We start from the raw sequence: 16,819 nt of genomic DNA, 5'->3' as shown, positions 1-16,819 counted from the left end.
GAAAACACAGAGTGTAGCAAACTCAATCCCCATTCTAGGTTGAGTGAATATACCTTGTTCGGTATCTCACCACCTTGAGATCCCTGTGGCTGTCAGTCACAACAAAAAAAAAACAACCAACGCTATTGGGGAACTGTGTCAAGAGTGTGGTGCTGGAATAGCCCTCCTGACAAAGGGCTTTTGCCTGAAACATCAATTCTCCTGTTCCTCTGAAGTTGCCTGACCTGCTATCCTTTACCAACACCACACTCTCGACTCTGGTCTCCAGCATCTGCAGTCCTGACTTTCTCCTATTGGGAAACTGTCCAATGTTGTATCCAGGTATAAAAGGATCTGAAAGAGTTAACCTGAGGAGAGCCATAAGTGTAACTCCCTACAATGGTGTCAGGTGGCCCTGTGGGCAGAAAAGTGTAGAGACATAGAAACATAAAAAACAGCAGCAAGGGTAGGCCATTCGACCCTTCGAGCCCACTCTGCCATTCAATATGATCATAATTGATCATCCAACTGAGAACTTTGTTCCCACTTTCTCCATGTACCCGTTGATCCCTTTAACCCAAGAACTATTTGAGTGAGATCTTACTGCTGAAAAATGGGAGGCCAGATGTTGTAACCTCATGTGGAAAATTCAGAAGATGCAGTTGATGCCTTATAGAATCCTCGTTGATGTTTTATCAATACACAGTGCTGTCCTTAGCCTATAAATGGGCAAAGACATAACCCATCTGAAGCCAGCAGCATTCAGACAATGAGTGTTTTCACAAAAAGAAGCCTCACTCACAGTTTGAACTCAGTCATAAAACTAGGCCCATTGTTACATCTCAGAAAATTAAGCTTCTGTGCAACACCTTTGTTCCAGCAACTTTTTTCCAAGTTACTTCTCCTGACACTGAAACTCTACTTTTACCTTTTTGGATGTCAAAACCATCAGTATTACTAACTCATTAATGTAGAAGGTCCCAGAAAACCTTCAGCTTCTTCCTGGGTATGGATGTGTAGTGGTTATGTTCCCAGGCAATTAATCTGATAATGTCATAAAGTCATAGAGATGTACAGCATGGTAACAGAACCTTTTGGTCCAACTCGTCCATGCTGGCCAGATATCCAAAATAAATCTCATCCCATTTGCCAGCATTTAACCCATATACTCCCAAACTTTTCTTATTCATTTACCCATCCAGATGTCTTTTTAAAATGCTGCAATTGTACCAGCCTCCACCACTTCCTTTGGCAGCTCATTCCGTACACAATAGACAATAGAAAATAGGTGCAGGAGTAGGCCATTCTGCCCTTCGAGCCAGCACCACCATTCATTATGATCATGGCTGATCATCCTCAATCAGTATCCTGTTCCTGCCTTATCCCCATAACCCTTGATCCCACTATCCCTAAGAGCTCTATCCAGCTCTTTCTTGAAAGTATCCAGAGACTTGGCCTCCACAGCCTTCTGGGGCAGAGCATTCCATACACCCACCACTCCCTGGGTGAAGACGTTTCTCCTCAACTCTGTTCTAAGTGGCCTACCCCTTATTTTTAAACTGTGTCCTCTGGTTCAGGACTCACCCATCAGTGGAAACATGCTTCCTGCCTCCAGAGTGTCTAATCCTTTAATAATCTTATACGTCTCAATCAGATCCCCTCTCAGCCTTCTAAACTCAAGAGTATACAAGCCCAGTTGCTCCAATCTTTCAGTTTAAGATAGTCCCACCATTCTGGGAATTGACTTCGTGAACCTACATTGCACTCCCTCAATAGCCAGATTGTCTTTCCTCAAATTTGGAGACAACAATATTCCAGTTGCAGTCCCACCAGGGCCCTGTACAGCTGCAGAAGGACCTCTTTGCTCCTATACTCAATCCCTCTTGTTATGAAGGCCAGCATGCTGTTAGCATTCTTCACTGCCTGCTGTACCTGCATGCTTACCTTCATTGACTGGTGTACAAGAACACCCAGATCTCTCTGTACTGCCCCTTTACCTAACTTGACTCCATTTAGGTAGTAATCTGTCTTCCTGTTCTTGCTACCAAAGTGGATAACCACACATTTATCCACATTAAACTGCATCTGTCTACTCACCTAGCCTGTCCTGGTCACCTTGTATTCTCCTAACATCCTCCTCACATTTCACCCTGCCACCCAGCTTTGTGTCACACCACCCTGTGCATGAAAAAGTTACCCCTTACATCCTTTTTAAATATTTCCTCTTTCATCTTAAACCTATGTCCTCTAGTTTTGGACTCCCCACCCCAGAGAAAAAAAAACTTGTCTATTCACCCCATCCATGTCCCTCATGATTTTATAAACCTCTACAAGGTCACCCCTCAGCCTCTGATGGTCCAGGGAAAATAGCTCCAACCTATTCAGCCTCTCCCTATAGCTCAAACCCTCCAACCCTGGCAACATCCTTGTAAATATTTTCTGAACCCTTTCAAGTTTCACAACATCGTTCCTATATCAGGGAGACAGGAATTGCACACAGTATTCCAAAAGTGGCCTAATCACTATCCTGTGCAGTTACAACATGAACCCCCAATTCCTATTCTCAATACTCTGACCAATAAAGGAAAGCATACCAAACACTTTCTTCACTATCCTATCTACCTGTAACTCCACTTTCAAGGAACTATGAACATGCACTCCAAGGTCTGTTTGTTCAGCAACATTCTCCAGGACCTTAGATTAAGCGTACAAGTCCTGCCCTGATTTGCTTTTCCAAAATGCAGCAACTCACATTTGTCTAAATTAAACTCCATCTGCCACTGCTTGGCCCATTGGCCCATCTGATCAAGATCCTGTTGTATTCTGAAGTAACCATCTTTGCTGTCCACTACACCTCCAATTTTGGTGTCATCTGCAAACTGTCTAACTGTACCTTCTATGTTCACATCCAAATCATTGATGAAAGATGAGTTCCGATCCAGCAATAGTATTTTGACAATTTCATAATAATGGTAAATTTAAAGCTGTTAAAAGTGAGCGTGAAGGTGACATTGAAAACACTAAACTTGTTTTGTTATTGACTGTAACAAAATATGAACTATTGTCCTTACCTGGTCTGGTCCATATATGTCTCCTGTCCTGTGTTGATCTTCTAATCGGTCCTCTAAAGTAATAAAACCCTTTAGCTTTATCAGGCTTCACACGGTTGAAAGACAAGACCCATCACCAGTTGCTCAGGGCAGCTTGGGTTAAACCAGATTTCCCAACAATGCCTACACTTTGAAAATAATTTTTTTGCAAATGTAGTACTCATCCAATTAAAGTGGGAGAATGGCATATTTACTCCGTGCACTATGAATTTGTAATCTAATTTCTAAATGCAGCTTCAGTCTTGATTATCTGGTGGGAGTGAAGGACAATGTGCAGATTTGCATCAACACAATTCTGAACAATGGAGACAAACCAACTCTTTTTGATCAAAATTGCAATGATGCTAATTAAATTCAAAGAAATAAACTCTTTGATCCTTTAACAAAAGACACACACTGCTGCAGTTGGAACTAACCTTTCACAAAGGTTTATCATTTTGATCTATCTGTTCTCAGATGATGTCTTTGGAACTAGTACGCTGTAAGTCAAGGCTCATGGTGCAAGATGTTGTTTAAGATTGAAGATAGAAGAAGGTTACCTCTTTTTGGTTCATTTCTCTTTTTTCTTGTGGAATTGCCCTTGACAAAGAGGTAATGAGCTGCCTTCTTGATCGGCTGCAGTTTGGTTTGTGCAGATATACTCGCAGTACTGTTAGGCAGGCAGTTCCAGCATCTCGACTCAGCAACAGCGAGGATTTGGTTCCAAGTCTGGATGGTGAGTGACTCGGAGAGGAATTTGCAGTGATGTGGTTCCCATATACTGGCTACTCTTTGTCATCTAGGTGGTAGAGGTTGTGAGCTTGGGAGCTGTGTGAAAGATATGACACACTGCTGCCATACTGGGTGAAGATGTGAATGTCTAACATGGTATTTGGGTTCTAATCAATCAGTTCCTAATTCATTCATTCAATGTGTCAAGCTTCTTAAGTGTAGCAGGAGTTTTCCACTGTTTGGTGTACTCCAGCTGTTTTGTACAGCTCCAATATAAACTCCCTGCTCTTATAATATATGCCTTAATCGATAAAGGCAAGTGTTCAGAATGCCTTCTTAATTACCCTGTTACCTGCCTATGTCTTCAGAGATCTGTGGACAAGCACTCTATGTTCCCTATGTTCCTCTGAATGTCCTAGTGTCCTACCATTCACTGAATGCTCCCTTGTCTGGTTACTTCTTCTGAAGTACCTCACATCACACTTAACCTAAGAGCCTCCTCCTCAGTGTCAATCATCAACAGTTTTTATATCATCTGCAAACTTACTTATCACCATGTACTGCTCTACATTTTCTTCCATATTGTTTACATACATCACAAACAATAAGAGACTAAAGCACTGACCCCTATGGGGTGCCACTAGATACTCACCTCCAGTTACACAAACACCCTTTTACCACCCTCTGTCTCCGACCACAAAGACAACTTTGGACCCAACTTGCCAAGTTACCTGGATCCTGTTCCTTTTACCTTCTTTGTCAGTCTCCCATGTGAAACGTTGTCAAAGACCTTGCTGAAATCCATATAAATTCCATCAATTACATTACCTTTATCTACATACTTGGTCATCTCCTTGAAAACTTCAGCCAAATTTGTTAGGTATGACATCCCTCTCACAAACCCATACTGACTATCTCCGATAAAACCTTACCTCCCCAAAATGGAGATTCATTCTTTCCTTCAGAAATTTCTCTAGTAGTTTCTCAATCACTGTAGTGAGACTCACTGGTCTGTAATTCCTTGCTTTACCTATACCATCCTTCTTGAAAAGTGGAATCACATTAGCTGTCCTTCAGTTCTCTGACACCTTCCTTGCAGTCAGTGAAGAATTAAACATTTGAGACGGGGAGCTGGTGATTTTCTCCCTTATCTCCCACAGCAGTCTGGGATGCAATTAGGGATTTGCCGCTTTTAAATCGGCCTCACTCCCTGTGTCAATCTGCTCACAGTCCATTTTCCCAAAATCTTTAACTAAATCGTCCTCTTCCAGAGTGAAGAGAGATATAGAGTGTTCGTTTAAGACTGTATCAATGTCCTTCAGCTCCAAACACAGATTTCCCCTTTGGTTCTTAATGAGCTGTACTTTATCCCTGGTTATTTTCTTCCTCTTAATCTACTTATAAAATTTCTTGGAAATCTCCCTAACCTTGCCCACCAGTGTTTCTTCATGCCAATTCTTTACTCTCCTAATTGCTGTTGTAAGATGCTCCCTCCCTATCCTGCACAATCTATACTCTACTAGGGCCTCTGTTCACTTGATCCCTTTGTATCTGTTATCTGCTTTTTTTCCCTTTTAATTCAGATCTGAATATTCCAAGACATCCAGGGTCCTCTGGGCTGGTTGCTCCTACATTTCATACTAAAGGGAACATGTTGGGCTTGTATGCTTTAAATTCCTTTTTGCACACCTCCAACTGCAAACCACACCACTACCCCCACTGCCCCCCACTACATCCCCTGAGAGTTACCCAAAAGTAATCTTTCCCAGTGTATTTTGGCCAAGTCCTACATTATTTTAATGAAATCTCCTTCTCCCCAATCCAACCCTTGTTTTTACAGATCTTCTTTTTTCTTTTCCCATAATAAACTTAAAAACGTATGGTGTTGTGACTGCTATCACAAAGATGCTGCTTCACCACCACCTTAACACCTGTCCAGCTTCATTCCCCAGAATTAGGTCGATTCAGAGAAATGAAAAGTATTCCACTGCACTTCGGAGGTGGTGGAAAGGCTTTGAGGCATCAGAACATGAGTGACCCTGCCCCACTCAAATTTCATGATATGCTCAATGACCCAATTTGCAAGGGAGCATTCCTCGTGGAACATTTTTTATAAATAGTAAAAGCCACAGATAATGTTGTAGTGGTAATGTCACTGAACCTATCATCCAGAATGCTAATGAGTACCTAAATCCGTATTCATAAGAACCAGGAGCAGGAGTAGGCCGTCTGGCCCCTCGAGCCGGCTCCACCATTCAATAAGATCATGGCTGACCTTTTCATGGACTCAGCTCCACTTACCCGCCCGCTCACTATAACTCTTAATTCCTTTACTGTTCAAAAATCTATTTATCTTTGCCTTAAAAACAATCAACAAGGTAGCCTCAACTGCTTCACTGGGAAGGGAATTCCACAGATTCACAACTCTTTGGATGAAAAAGTACCTCCTCAACTCAGTCTGAAATCTGAGGCTATGCCCCATAGTTCTAATTTCACCTGTTAGAGGAAACAATCTCCCTGCTTTTATTTTATCTATTCCCTTCATTATTTTATATGTTTCTTTAGGATGCTCCGTTATTCTTCTAAATTCCAACAATTGGGGCAGCACATCAGCTCAGTGGTTAGCTCTGCTGTCTCACAGCGCCAGGGATCTGGGTTCGATTCCAGCCTCGGGCGACTGTCTGTGTGGAGTTTGCACATTCTCCCCGTGTCTGCGTGGGTTTCCTCCGGGTGCTCCGGTTTCCTCCCACAGTCCAAAGATGTGCAGGTTAGGTGAATTGGTCATGCTAAATTACCCATAGAGTAAGGTGCATTAGTTAGGGGGGGATGGGTCAGGGCGGGTTACTCTTCAGAGGGTCGGTGTGGACTAGTTGGGCCAAAGGGCCTATTTCCACATTGTAGGGAATCTAATCTAATCAAGTATGGTCCCAGTCTACTCAGTGTCTCCTCATAAGCCAACCCTCTCAACTCTAGAATCAATGTAGTGAACCTCCTCGGCATGTCCTCCAATGTCAGTACATCTTTTCTCAAATAAGGAGACCAAATAAGGATTCCCCAAGGAAAAGGACATGGATGATGGTAAGATTAGGATGTGTTATGTTGATATTCTAAATCATGTTGAATTAAGAAAGGTATAAAGTGTTGGGTGTCTTGAAAAACGTTAAGGTAAATAAGCCCCAGGGCTTAATGGGATATATCCCATGCTACTGAGAGAAGCAAGGGAGGAGATTGCTGAGGCCTTAACTGAGATCTTTGTATCCTCTTTAGCCACAGATGTGGTCCTAGCAGACTAGACAGTAGCTGAAGTTGTTCCTTTATTAAAGAAGGAAAACAGGGATAATCCAGGAAATTATAGGTCGGTGAGCCTTATATCAGTGGTTGGGAAATTATTGGAGAAGATTACTAGAAACAGGATTTACTTGCAGTTGGAAAAGAACGGGCTTATTAGAGATATTCAGCATGGCTTCATGTGGGGGATGTCTTGTCTCACAAATTTGATTGTGTTTTTTGAGGAAGGGACAAAGATAATTTGGGGATATGGGGGTGAATGTTGTCTACATGGACTTTATTAAATCATTTGATAAGGTCCCTCATGGTAGGTTGGTCCAGACAATTAAGTCACATGGGATCCATGGTGCATTGGTAAGTTGGATATAAAATTGGTTTATTGATAGATGATAGAAGGTAGTTGTGGAAAAGTGTTTTTCTAACTGGAGATCTGTGACCAATGGTATTCCATAAGGATCAGTGCTGGGACCTCTAATATTTGTAATTTATATAAATGATTTGGATGAAAATGTTGGTTGGCTGATTAGTAATTTTGCAGATGACAATAAAATTGGTGAATTTGTGGTTAGTGAGGAAGATTATCAAAGGATGCTACAGGATATATAGGAAAGTTGGGCAGAGAAATGGTAGATGGCGTTTAATCTGAACAAGTGTGAAGTGATGCATTTTGGGAAGTCAAATGTAAGAGGAAAGTATACAGTAAGTGGCAGGAACCTCAGGAGCATTGATATACAGAAAGATCTTGGGGTGCACGTCCATAGCTCCCTGAAAACAGCAATACAAGGACTGATTAGGGGTAATCAACATGGCTTTGTACATGGGAAATTGTGTCTCATGAACTTGATTGTTTTTTGAAAAAATACCAAAGAGGATTGATAATGGCTAAGTGGTGGATGTGATCTATATGGACTTCAGTAAGGCATTTGAGAAAGTTCACCATGGTAGGCTGGTTAGCAAGTTTAGATCACATAGACTAGAGGGAGAACTAGCTATTTGGGATTCAGAATTGGCTCAAAGGTAGAAGACAGAAGTGGGGGGGGTGGGGGGTTGGGGGAGGATTGCTTTTCAGACTGGAGGCCTGTGACCAGCAGTATGCCACAAGGATGTTGCTGGGTCCACTGTTTTTTGTCATTTATATAATGATTTGGATGTGAACATACGGGGCACAGTTAGTAAGTTTGAAGATGATACTAAAATTGGATGTGTAGTAGACAACAAAGAAGGTTACCTCAGAGTATAGCAGGATCTTGATCAGATAGACTAATGGACTGAGGAGTGACAGATGGAATTTAAATTAGATAAATGTGAGGTGCTGTATTTTGGAAAGGCTAATCAGGACAGAACTTAAACACTTAATGGTAAGGTCCTGGGGACCATTACTGAACAAAGAGACCTTGGAGTGTAGGTTCAAAATTCCATGAAAGTGGAGTTGCAGGTAGATAGGATAGTGAAGAAGGCATTTGGCATGCTTTCCTTTATTGGTCAGTGTACTGAGAATAGGATTTGCGAAGTCATGTTGCAGCTGTATAGGACATTGGTTAGGCCACTTTTGGAATACTGCATGCAAATCCCGTCTCTCTGCTATTGGAAGGATGTTGTAAAACTTGAAAGGATTCAGAAAAGATTTACAAGGATGTTGCCAGGGTTGGAGGATTTGAGCTATAGGGAGAGGCTGTATAGAGGCTGGGGTTATTTTCCCTGGAGCATTGGAGGCTGAGGGGTGACCTTATAGAGGCATAGATAGGGTAAATAGAGAAGGCATTTCCCCTGGGGTGAAGCATCCAAAACTAGAGGGCATAGGTTTAAGGTGAGAGGGGAAAGAATTTAAAAGGAACTAAAGGGCAACTTTTTCACGCAGAAGGTGGTGCGTGTATGAAATGAGCTGCCAGAGGAAGTGGTGGAGGCTGCTACAATTACAACATTTAAAAGGCATCTGGATGGGTATATGAATTAGAAGCGTTTCGAGGGATATGGGCCAAATGCTGGCAAATGGGACTAGATGTTTTTAAGATATCTGGTTGGCATGGACAATTTGGACCAAAGGATCTGTTTCTGTGCTGTATGTTTCTATTACTCTTTGTCTGACTGACAAGTGGATAAGGTGATAAAGAAGGAATACAGTGTGCTTGCTTTCATCGGTCAGGGCATTGATTATAAAAGTTGACAAATCATAATGCAGTGTATAAAACTTCAGTCAGGCATATTTGGAGCATTGTGTTCATGTCTGGTCACCACACAATAGCAAGGATGTAGGGGCTTTGGAGAGGGTACAAAAGAGGTTTACCAGGATGTTGCCTGGATTGGAGTGTATTAGCAATAAGGAGAAGTTGAGGGATAGAAATATATAAAATTATAAGATGCATGGAGAGAGTGGATAATTGTAGTCTTTTTCCCAGGGTGGAAATATCAAACACTAGGGGGCGTAGGTTTAAAGTGAGTTGGGGCAGTTTAAAGGAGATATGTGAAGGAAGATTTTTAAGCCTGAGGGTGGTAGGTGCCTGAAACATGTTTCCAAGGAAGGTGGTCGAAGCAGATATGACAGCAACATTTAAGAAGCATTTCGACAGACATGTGGACAGGCAAGGGATAGAGGGATATGGACCATGTGCAGGCAGATGAGATTAGTTTAGAATGGCCTCATGGTCAGCACAGAAATGGTGGGCTGAAGGACCTGTCCTGTGCTGTACTGTTCTATGTTCTTCAGCCAATGAGACCCACATCCCACAAATTAATTTGTAAAAAGTAGACCCTTGATCCCTTGATTGTTCAATGGATGCAGCTCCTAAATTTCCATAACTCAGACCTGGTAAACCAAAGTTCTCTAACAAGAGCATTTTCAAAGTTGGACCAGTAATTGTACAGCAAAATCAGAACCAGACATCTACATCTGGACAGACTTAATTCTTTTCACTTTTTTATTTCTACAGGTTTTTATGATGCTGAAGAAATGGGAAATGGACGCTGTGAACTTAATGTTTACAAGACAATGCAGGAAGGAGACATAAATGGAGGACATATGCCAAGTCTTTGCTAGTTATGCTGGTTGGTAATGAAAGCTAATACAAACCACAAATGGGAGGCGAATATTCCATCTAAACCTATTTGATCTGAAATGTGCAAAACAACTGATTGTTTGATGCTGATGGCTAGGCAAGGTTTGCATGGTTAGAAAAATAAATCTACCAACGAGTAACTCCCTATCCCAAAAGAGGATGGGCGATGGACTAGGAAGAAGAGATTTAGGGTCTCCATCCTTGCATCACCCTAAACACTCATGGCTGCTCCAGTTTCTGTGGAATGGGCGTGGAATGCTTCCACTCCAGGAAGACAGCATAAAGTCTCTCCTACATCCATCCATTTCAATCAAAGTCTCGTACCCAAGGACAGAGATCTCGTTTCTCAATCAATAGGTCTCTTCTTCATGCTGTTGGTTGACCTGGTCGGAATAATTGGGAACACAGCAGTGATGCTTGTAATTATCAGGACCCCATTGTTCAAAAAATTTGTTTTTGTTTTCCATTTGTGTGTAGTGGACTTGACAGCTGTCTTAATCCTCATGCCCTTAGGGATGATGTCCAGCTCCACTCTTTTTGACAACTTAATTTTTGGTGACACCTTGTGCCGGATATACCTCTTCCTAAGCATGTTATTTATAAGTGCATCCATACTGTCTATACTGGCCATTAATGTTGAACGCTATTATTACATAGTACATCCCATGAGATATGAGGTAAGGATGACACTGAAGTTGGTAGTGTCTGTCATTATCTGCATATGGATCAAAGCCACTTTGATGTCAATACTGTCAGTTTTGGGTTGGAATTCCCAAAGGCACGTGAACAATCAGTGTGCCTGGCAATGGGGTGGAGAGATATATGAAAAGGTTTTCATAGTTTTCTTTGGCCTATTTTATTTCTTGTTCCCAGTGTTAGTTATCCTGATCGTTTACTGCAACATGTTCAAAGTCGCCAGGGTCGCAGCACTACAACACGGACCCTTGCCCACCTGGATGGACACACCTCGGCAAAGGTCAGAATCACTCAGCAGTCAGTCCACGATGGTCACCAGCTCCGGAGGGCCAAGGGCATCCCCACAACGGACATTCGGTGGAGGGAAGGCAGCCATCATCCTCTTCGTGGTCGGTGGCCAGTTTGTCGTCTGCTGGTTGCCATTTTTTGCTTTTCACCTGCATTCTGTTTTGAGCGCGAGCTCGACCCATCTGGACCTCTGGGAAACCATTGTCACGTGGATTGGGTACACATCCTTCAGCATCAACCCCTTCTTTTATGGCTGCCTCAATCGACAGATCAGAGGGGAGCTAAGCAAGCACCTCAATTGTCTCTTCAAACAGACTCTGGAAGAGGACCTCCGGTTGCCCAGCCGAGAAGGTTCCATTGAGGAGAACTTTATGCAGTTTTTGCAGAGGACAGGTTGCAACGCAGAAACCAGGTCTAGCTATGATGCTTCCAGTCCAAAGTTAGACCAGTCGGCATTGGGTTTCAGGATACCAGGTCAGATTGTGGAGGAAACATCAGAATTCCTTGAACAACACATAGCTACTGACTTTACAATGTCCAACAGCTGTATTCGAATCAGCAGATCTCCAAAGCACGAAGCTTAACAGCTATCTGTGGAATGAATGAGTCGGTTTGGGTCTATGTCAGTTAACACTAAATGGTTATATCTCTCATGATTGTTTCCAGAGAGAAGGTTAATCCTAACAGATAGGAAACCTGGATCCGCTTTTGTATTCTTTATCTTAACTGATTCCTGTTTTGAGTTACCTTTAAAGTTATAAATCAGTTATCAGAAGCAATCACACACTGATGCGCTTTTGCAAATAGGCCAAATATTCATTCTAGAGGCCATATATGAAGATGGTGGCTAACCTTTGCTGTTTGTAGATTTTAAACTGATTCTACTTGTCTCTTAACATTGTGCCTGCTTCCTCACTGAGGAGTTTAGGATAGTTTTAGATTGGCACTCGTTGGAGAGTGGATCTGGTGAATCGAGTAACAATAATAATTTTGCATTTATAAAGCATCTTTACCATAATAGAAAATTCACAGCCACTTCACAGGAGCAATAGCAGATGAAAATGGGACACATAATGAGATATTGGAATAGGTGAACGAAAGCTTGGCCCAAGTTATTGTTTTAGGAAATGCCTTTAAGATAGAGAGACAGAAAGACAAAAATGTTTGGGGAGGAAATTATGGAGCTTGAGGCCCAAACAACTGCAAGCATGGTGTCTAAAGATGGAACAATTAAATTTGGGGATGCTCAAGAGGCTAATATTGGCAGGGGTCTCAGAGAGTTGTTGATCCAGATGAAGAGTTTAAGATGAGCAATCCTCTGAAGGATTTAAAAACAAGGGTAAGAATGTTAAAAGGAAGGCATTGCCAACTGGTCCATATGGTTCAGCAAATGCAGTGTGTCAATAAGACATATATGTTAGCAGAGTTTTGAATGTACTGAACATTTCATAATGCGGAAGATGGAAGGTTGAAATGAATGTCCCCTAATCATTCTGTAAATCTCTACATATTTCTTTTCCTGTCATTGGGTCTCTGACCAGTTTGGAAAGTATATCTCCTGGCTAGCACCTTTGTTCCAGCCACACTACACCTCTCCTTTCCTGCTCGATCAGATCCAGTCCTTGTAATGAAAAGCCAGAGATTGATGTCCTTGTGGCAGGGCTGCAGGGGGCTTTAAAAGGAGGAGAATGGATAAGTCAAGAAGCCAATGGTTTGAAAGTCCAAGCTTCAGAAAGCAGTGAGTGAGTGGCCTAAGGAATTTAACAGATCATGGAGTCCACTAAAGGAAAGGTCAGAACAGGACACAGAGTGACCAGCCGTGCTTGACATTGTGATACTTTCTACAACTTGGCCAAGATCTCTCTCATGGAGGAGAAGAAAATGAAAATTTTTGGACTCTGTTCTTCAGCTTCACATCTTCCCTGAGATTTGAATATTCATCGTGTAAAGGTCAGGTGACTGTGGGACACTGTTGAAGGATTTGAAGTCTGTTTTGTAGCTTTCACTGTTAATTTAGAAGAATTTTCTGAAAGAGAAATTGTGGCTTTTTCAGTGATTCATTATCAGGTATTTTATCATTAATATTTGATAACAGCTTGATGAAAATCAATAACTTTCTCAAGAATACTATTGACACAAATGGACCACAATGGATTCCTAATCAGAGTTAGTTTGGAGTTTCTGATAATGTTATGTCTTTAATTTAATGTCACTCAATCATATGACATTACACAACATAAAAGCATCATGACAAGGACAGAATTCCCCAGTGTCATACACAACCCCAAATGAAGGAGCTCAACCCCGAAGATCAAGGAACCATTCCAGCTCAGATAGGGCCCTAACTCTATGGAAACATTAAAGCTCTAATCTTGTTCTGTCTCTCTAGGATGAGTTCAAAGATCAGTCAGGGTTTTACCCCAAGCAAACCTAACCAGCATTTCACCAGCCCCATCCTCAATTCCATCCTCAAATCCACCCTTCCCCACAGTCATCCCTCCTGCATGTCAAGTGAAGACAACTTGGGAATTGACTGTGATGCCCCCCTGCCAACAATCGCTGCCGAGACTCTCATTGGAAGATTGAGACGTTGGAACACTGATGCAGGAGTAGATATCTCAGCCCTATTGAGTCTGTTACATCATTCATTTATACTATGGCTGAACTCCATCTATTCACCTTGGTTTTAGAATGTTTGCCCAACAAAAATTGAATCAAGTTCAATCTTGGAAGGTTTGTATAGGATTGTGTAATTTGCATATACAACACAGAACCAGGCTACTGAGCCAAGAAGCTTCTTTTCAATTGACCCCCATATTTAACAGCTTTATGAAGAAAAAGTTTCAGATTTCCACTGCACTTTTTTTGTAAAGATGTGCTTTCTGACATTATCCTTATATTTAAGAATGGTATTTTATTCAAGAAAATGTTCTATCCTAAAGCTGAATTGTGGTGTAATTTACATCAAAGAGTTCCTTTATATTCAGTGCAGATATAATGGGGCCAAATGATCTCCTTCTGCATTGTATCAGTTCTGTGGTAGGTGTCGTAATCAGGTCAAAAATATGGGAATGTTTGATAATTATCTAGTAATAAAATAGACAAATAAATTCAGCTGTTAACAGGGAAGTGATGGAAACAGCATTAAAACAAATAACACCATAACAACCTTTGAGAAAGGGTTACCTGACCCGAAACATTAACTCTGATTTCTCTTCACGGTTGCTGCCAGACCTGCTGAGCTTGTCCAACAACTTTTGCTTTTGTTTCTGATTTACAGCATCCACAGTTCTTCAGTTTTTATTTGATGTAAATAAAATTAATTTAAATTATCTTAAAATTACAAACTAACACACTAGTTGCACATAACAGGCACTGAAGTACATGTAGATTTAATCATTTAGGTACTTCTTTTATTAAAAGCCAAAGTCACCGCGGTCTGAGCAGACTGTATGGTTGCTTTCTGATGAGAGAGAGAGAGACAACTAGTGTTGATTTAACCTGAGGGTCAGCATGCCTCAGGTAGGGGGAGAGGTTGAGGAGGACAGTCCTTCATGATGTGGGAATTGAATCCACGTTGTTGGCATCACTCTGCATCACAAACCAGCCTTTCAGCCAACTGAGCAAAAAGTAATGGAGTTCTTTAGTATTTTTTAAGGCAGTGATAGATAGATTCTTGATAAACAAGGAATGTGAAAGGTTACCAGAAGCTAGGCAGGAATGTGAAGTAATCAAAATAATGGAATGAGTTTGAGAGGCTAAGTGAGCTACTGCTGCCCCTAAGGTATAAGCTGAGGGTTTGAATTGATCACAATTAGGCAGCAGAATTTCCACTCAGACTGAAACATATCATGTGGTTGATATTAACTCTCTTATTCGTATGAGCAGAATTGTGTGTCAGAATCAGTCACTTCTTGCAAAAAATACAAGAGAATTACTGTCAGACATTTGGAGTGCTTGCCTGGGAATGTAATCATTAGAAACACCTACAAGCTTCTGCTGTTTGGTTAATGTATCTCACTTGCTTTTCAGTGGGTCGAACGTCAATGAACTGAATTCATCATTAATTCTGACAGCAGATTACTATCAAGTGAAGCTAAAAATTGATCTTTCTCCCTGCTGGACCAATCTTTTCTTTTCATTTTTCAGCCTGCTCTTCACTTCTGCCATTTCTCATTCTCTTCCTCACATTTTCCATTTCGGTGTTTCTATCTGCCTATATTTATTGCCTTCTTATTTCTCATCTACTCTCTCATTCTCCTTTACTTGTCCCATTTCTAACCTGCATCATTTCTACCAGTCCTGTCTTCCTCATCCATTTCCTCTTGGCAATAAGCTTTCATCTCTCTCAAACCTTTGATAACAACTTGATAGCGTCCACCTGTTTCTTTTTTCATCCAAGACTCTTACAGAGAACTTTAATTTCAGTGTCATATGATGCACATTTAAAGTCAGTATAGCCCAGAATGAGGCTATTCATCCAATCAGGACAATGCTAGCAACTGTTGTCATCAAATACTGGAATGGGATTGAGTCCACAATCCACTGATTTAAAGCTGGAGCTGCAAGACATCTGAACCAGCAATAGTATAAAGAAGACATTTGTTCCGAATTTTTCAACCGTCTCCATCCTCTGCATTCCTCCACTTCTGCTGGAACACGGCAGGAAGAATTCACTGCCTTGCATCTGGTCTTGAATATGGCTGGTAATCAGGAAGATAGTGTACTCTGACCATTTGCTGAGACAGAACAAACACTCCCCAAGTAAACCATGTAGAACCTGTGCAAAAGTGAGGACTGTAGATGCTGGAAATCAGAGTCTAGATTAGAGTGGTGCTGGAAAAGCACAGCAGGTCAGGCAGCATCCGAGGAGCAGGAACATCGACGTTTCAGGCAAAAGCCCTTCATCAGGAATGAAGGCCTAATTCCTGATAAAGTGCTTTTGCCAGAAACATTGATTTTCCTACTCCTTGGATGCTGCCTGACCTGCTGTGCTTTTCCAGCACCACTCTCATGTAGAACTGTGTATCTGTGGTCAACAAGCTGACAAATTGATCAGAATACAACGTACTCCCCTCCATCACCACCAAAAGGGGTCTCTTGTGGCTGGGTTGAAGTCTCACCTGATCCAGAGGCGTGTAATACCATTTCTGAACAGGCTGACTAGAAAATTATCTACAATAGGATACTAGCATTGGCAGCCTCCAGTCTTGTGTATGTGGGTTCCTTGAAGCCCAGGGTGATGTAGTGTGATTGAAAAACAGCCACCTTTCTGGTCTAACTAAAAGAGTCTTGTTAAGAAGACAATGTGAAGTTTGTTGCATCATTGCAGTTGTTTACAGGTTCCATGAATAGAAACTTCAATTAAAATACAGACTGAGTGAGCACACTAGCCTCAGGTTTGTCTCCTACCAGCTCCTTCTTTTCTGATCAACTCTCTGTGATCTCATCACAGTAGGTCGTGCTAATTGTACCCTTTCAGGATATTTTTACATGACCCACAACAGGCAACAGGCTTAATATATTTACCCTGTCAAACCTCGGAATGAATCTAAAGACTTCAATTTCAATACTACTTTTCAAGAGAATTGCTTAGTCAGCAATTAAATGCCTCCCGTACATGTGTGTTTTGTTTGAGAAACCAGGATGTGAGGGTGTGAGGCTCATAGCAGAGCACACAGCACTGTAGGCACT

General features: G+C 41.6%; 1 protein-coding gene across 3 annotated transcripts in view; it reads left to right on the top strand.

The window, feature by feature from the left end:
* The window catches only part of gpr61 (G protein-coupled receptor 61), a 282,577-nt gene extending 266,588 nt beyond the window's left edge, over window positions 1–15,989 (top strand). For all 3 annotated transcript variants that reach the window (XM_072563921.1, XM_072563923.1, XM_072563922.1), the window contains one exon: window positions 10,016–15,989. In XM_072563921.1, the coding sequence (XP_072420022.1) occupies window positions 10,363–11,709 (1,347 nt within the window). In that variant the 5' untranslated portion in view covers window positions 10,016–10,362 and the 3' untranslated portion in view covers window positions 11,710–15,989. The remainder of the gene's footprint in view (window positions 1–10,015) is intronic.
* The last annotated feature ends 830 nt before the right edge of the window (window positions 15,990–16,819 follow it).

The sequence above is a fragment of the Chiloscyllium punctatum genome, chromosome 45, assembly GCF_047496795.1.
Source record: "Chiloscyllium punctatum isolate Juve2018m chromosome 45, sChiPun1.3, whole genome shotgun sequence".
Lineage (NCBI taxonomy): Eukaryota > Metazoa > Chordata > Chondrichthyes > Orectolobiformes > Hemiscylliidae > Chiloscyllium > Chiloscyllium punctatum.
This window is presented reverse-complemented; position numbering and strand designations above follow the sequence as displayed.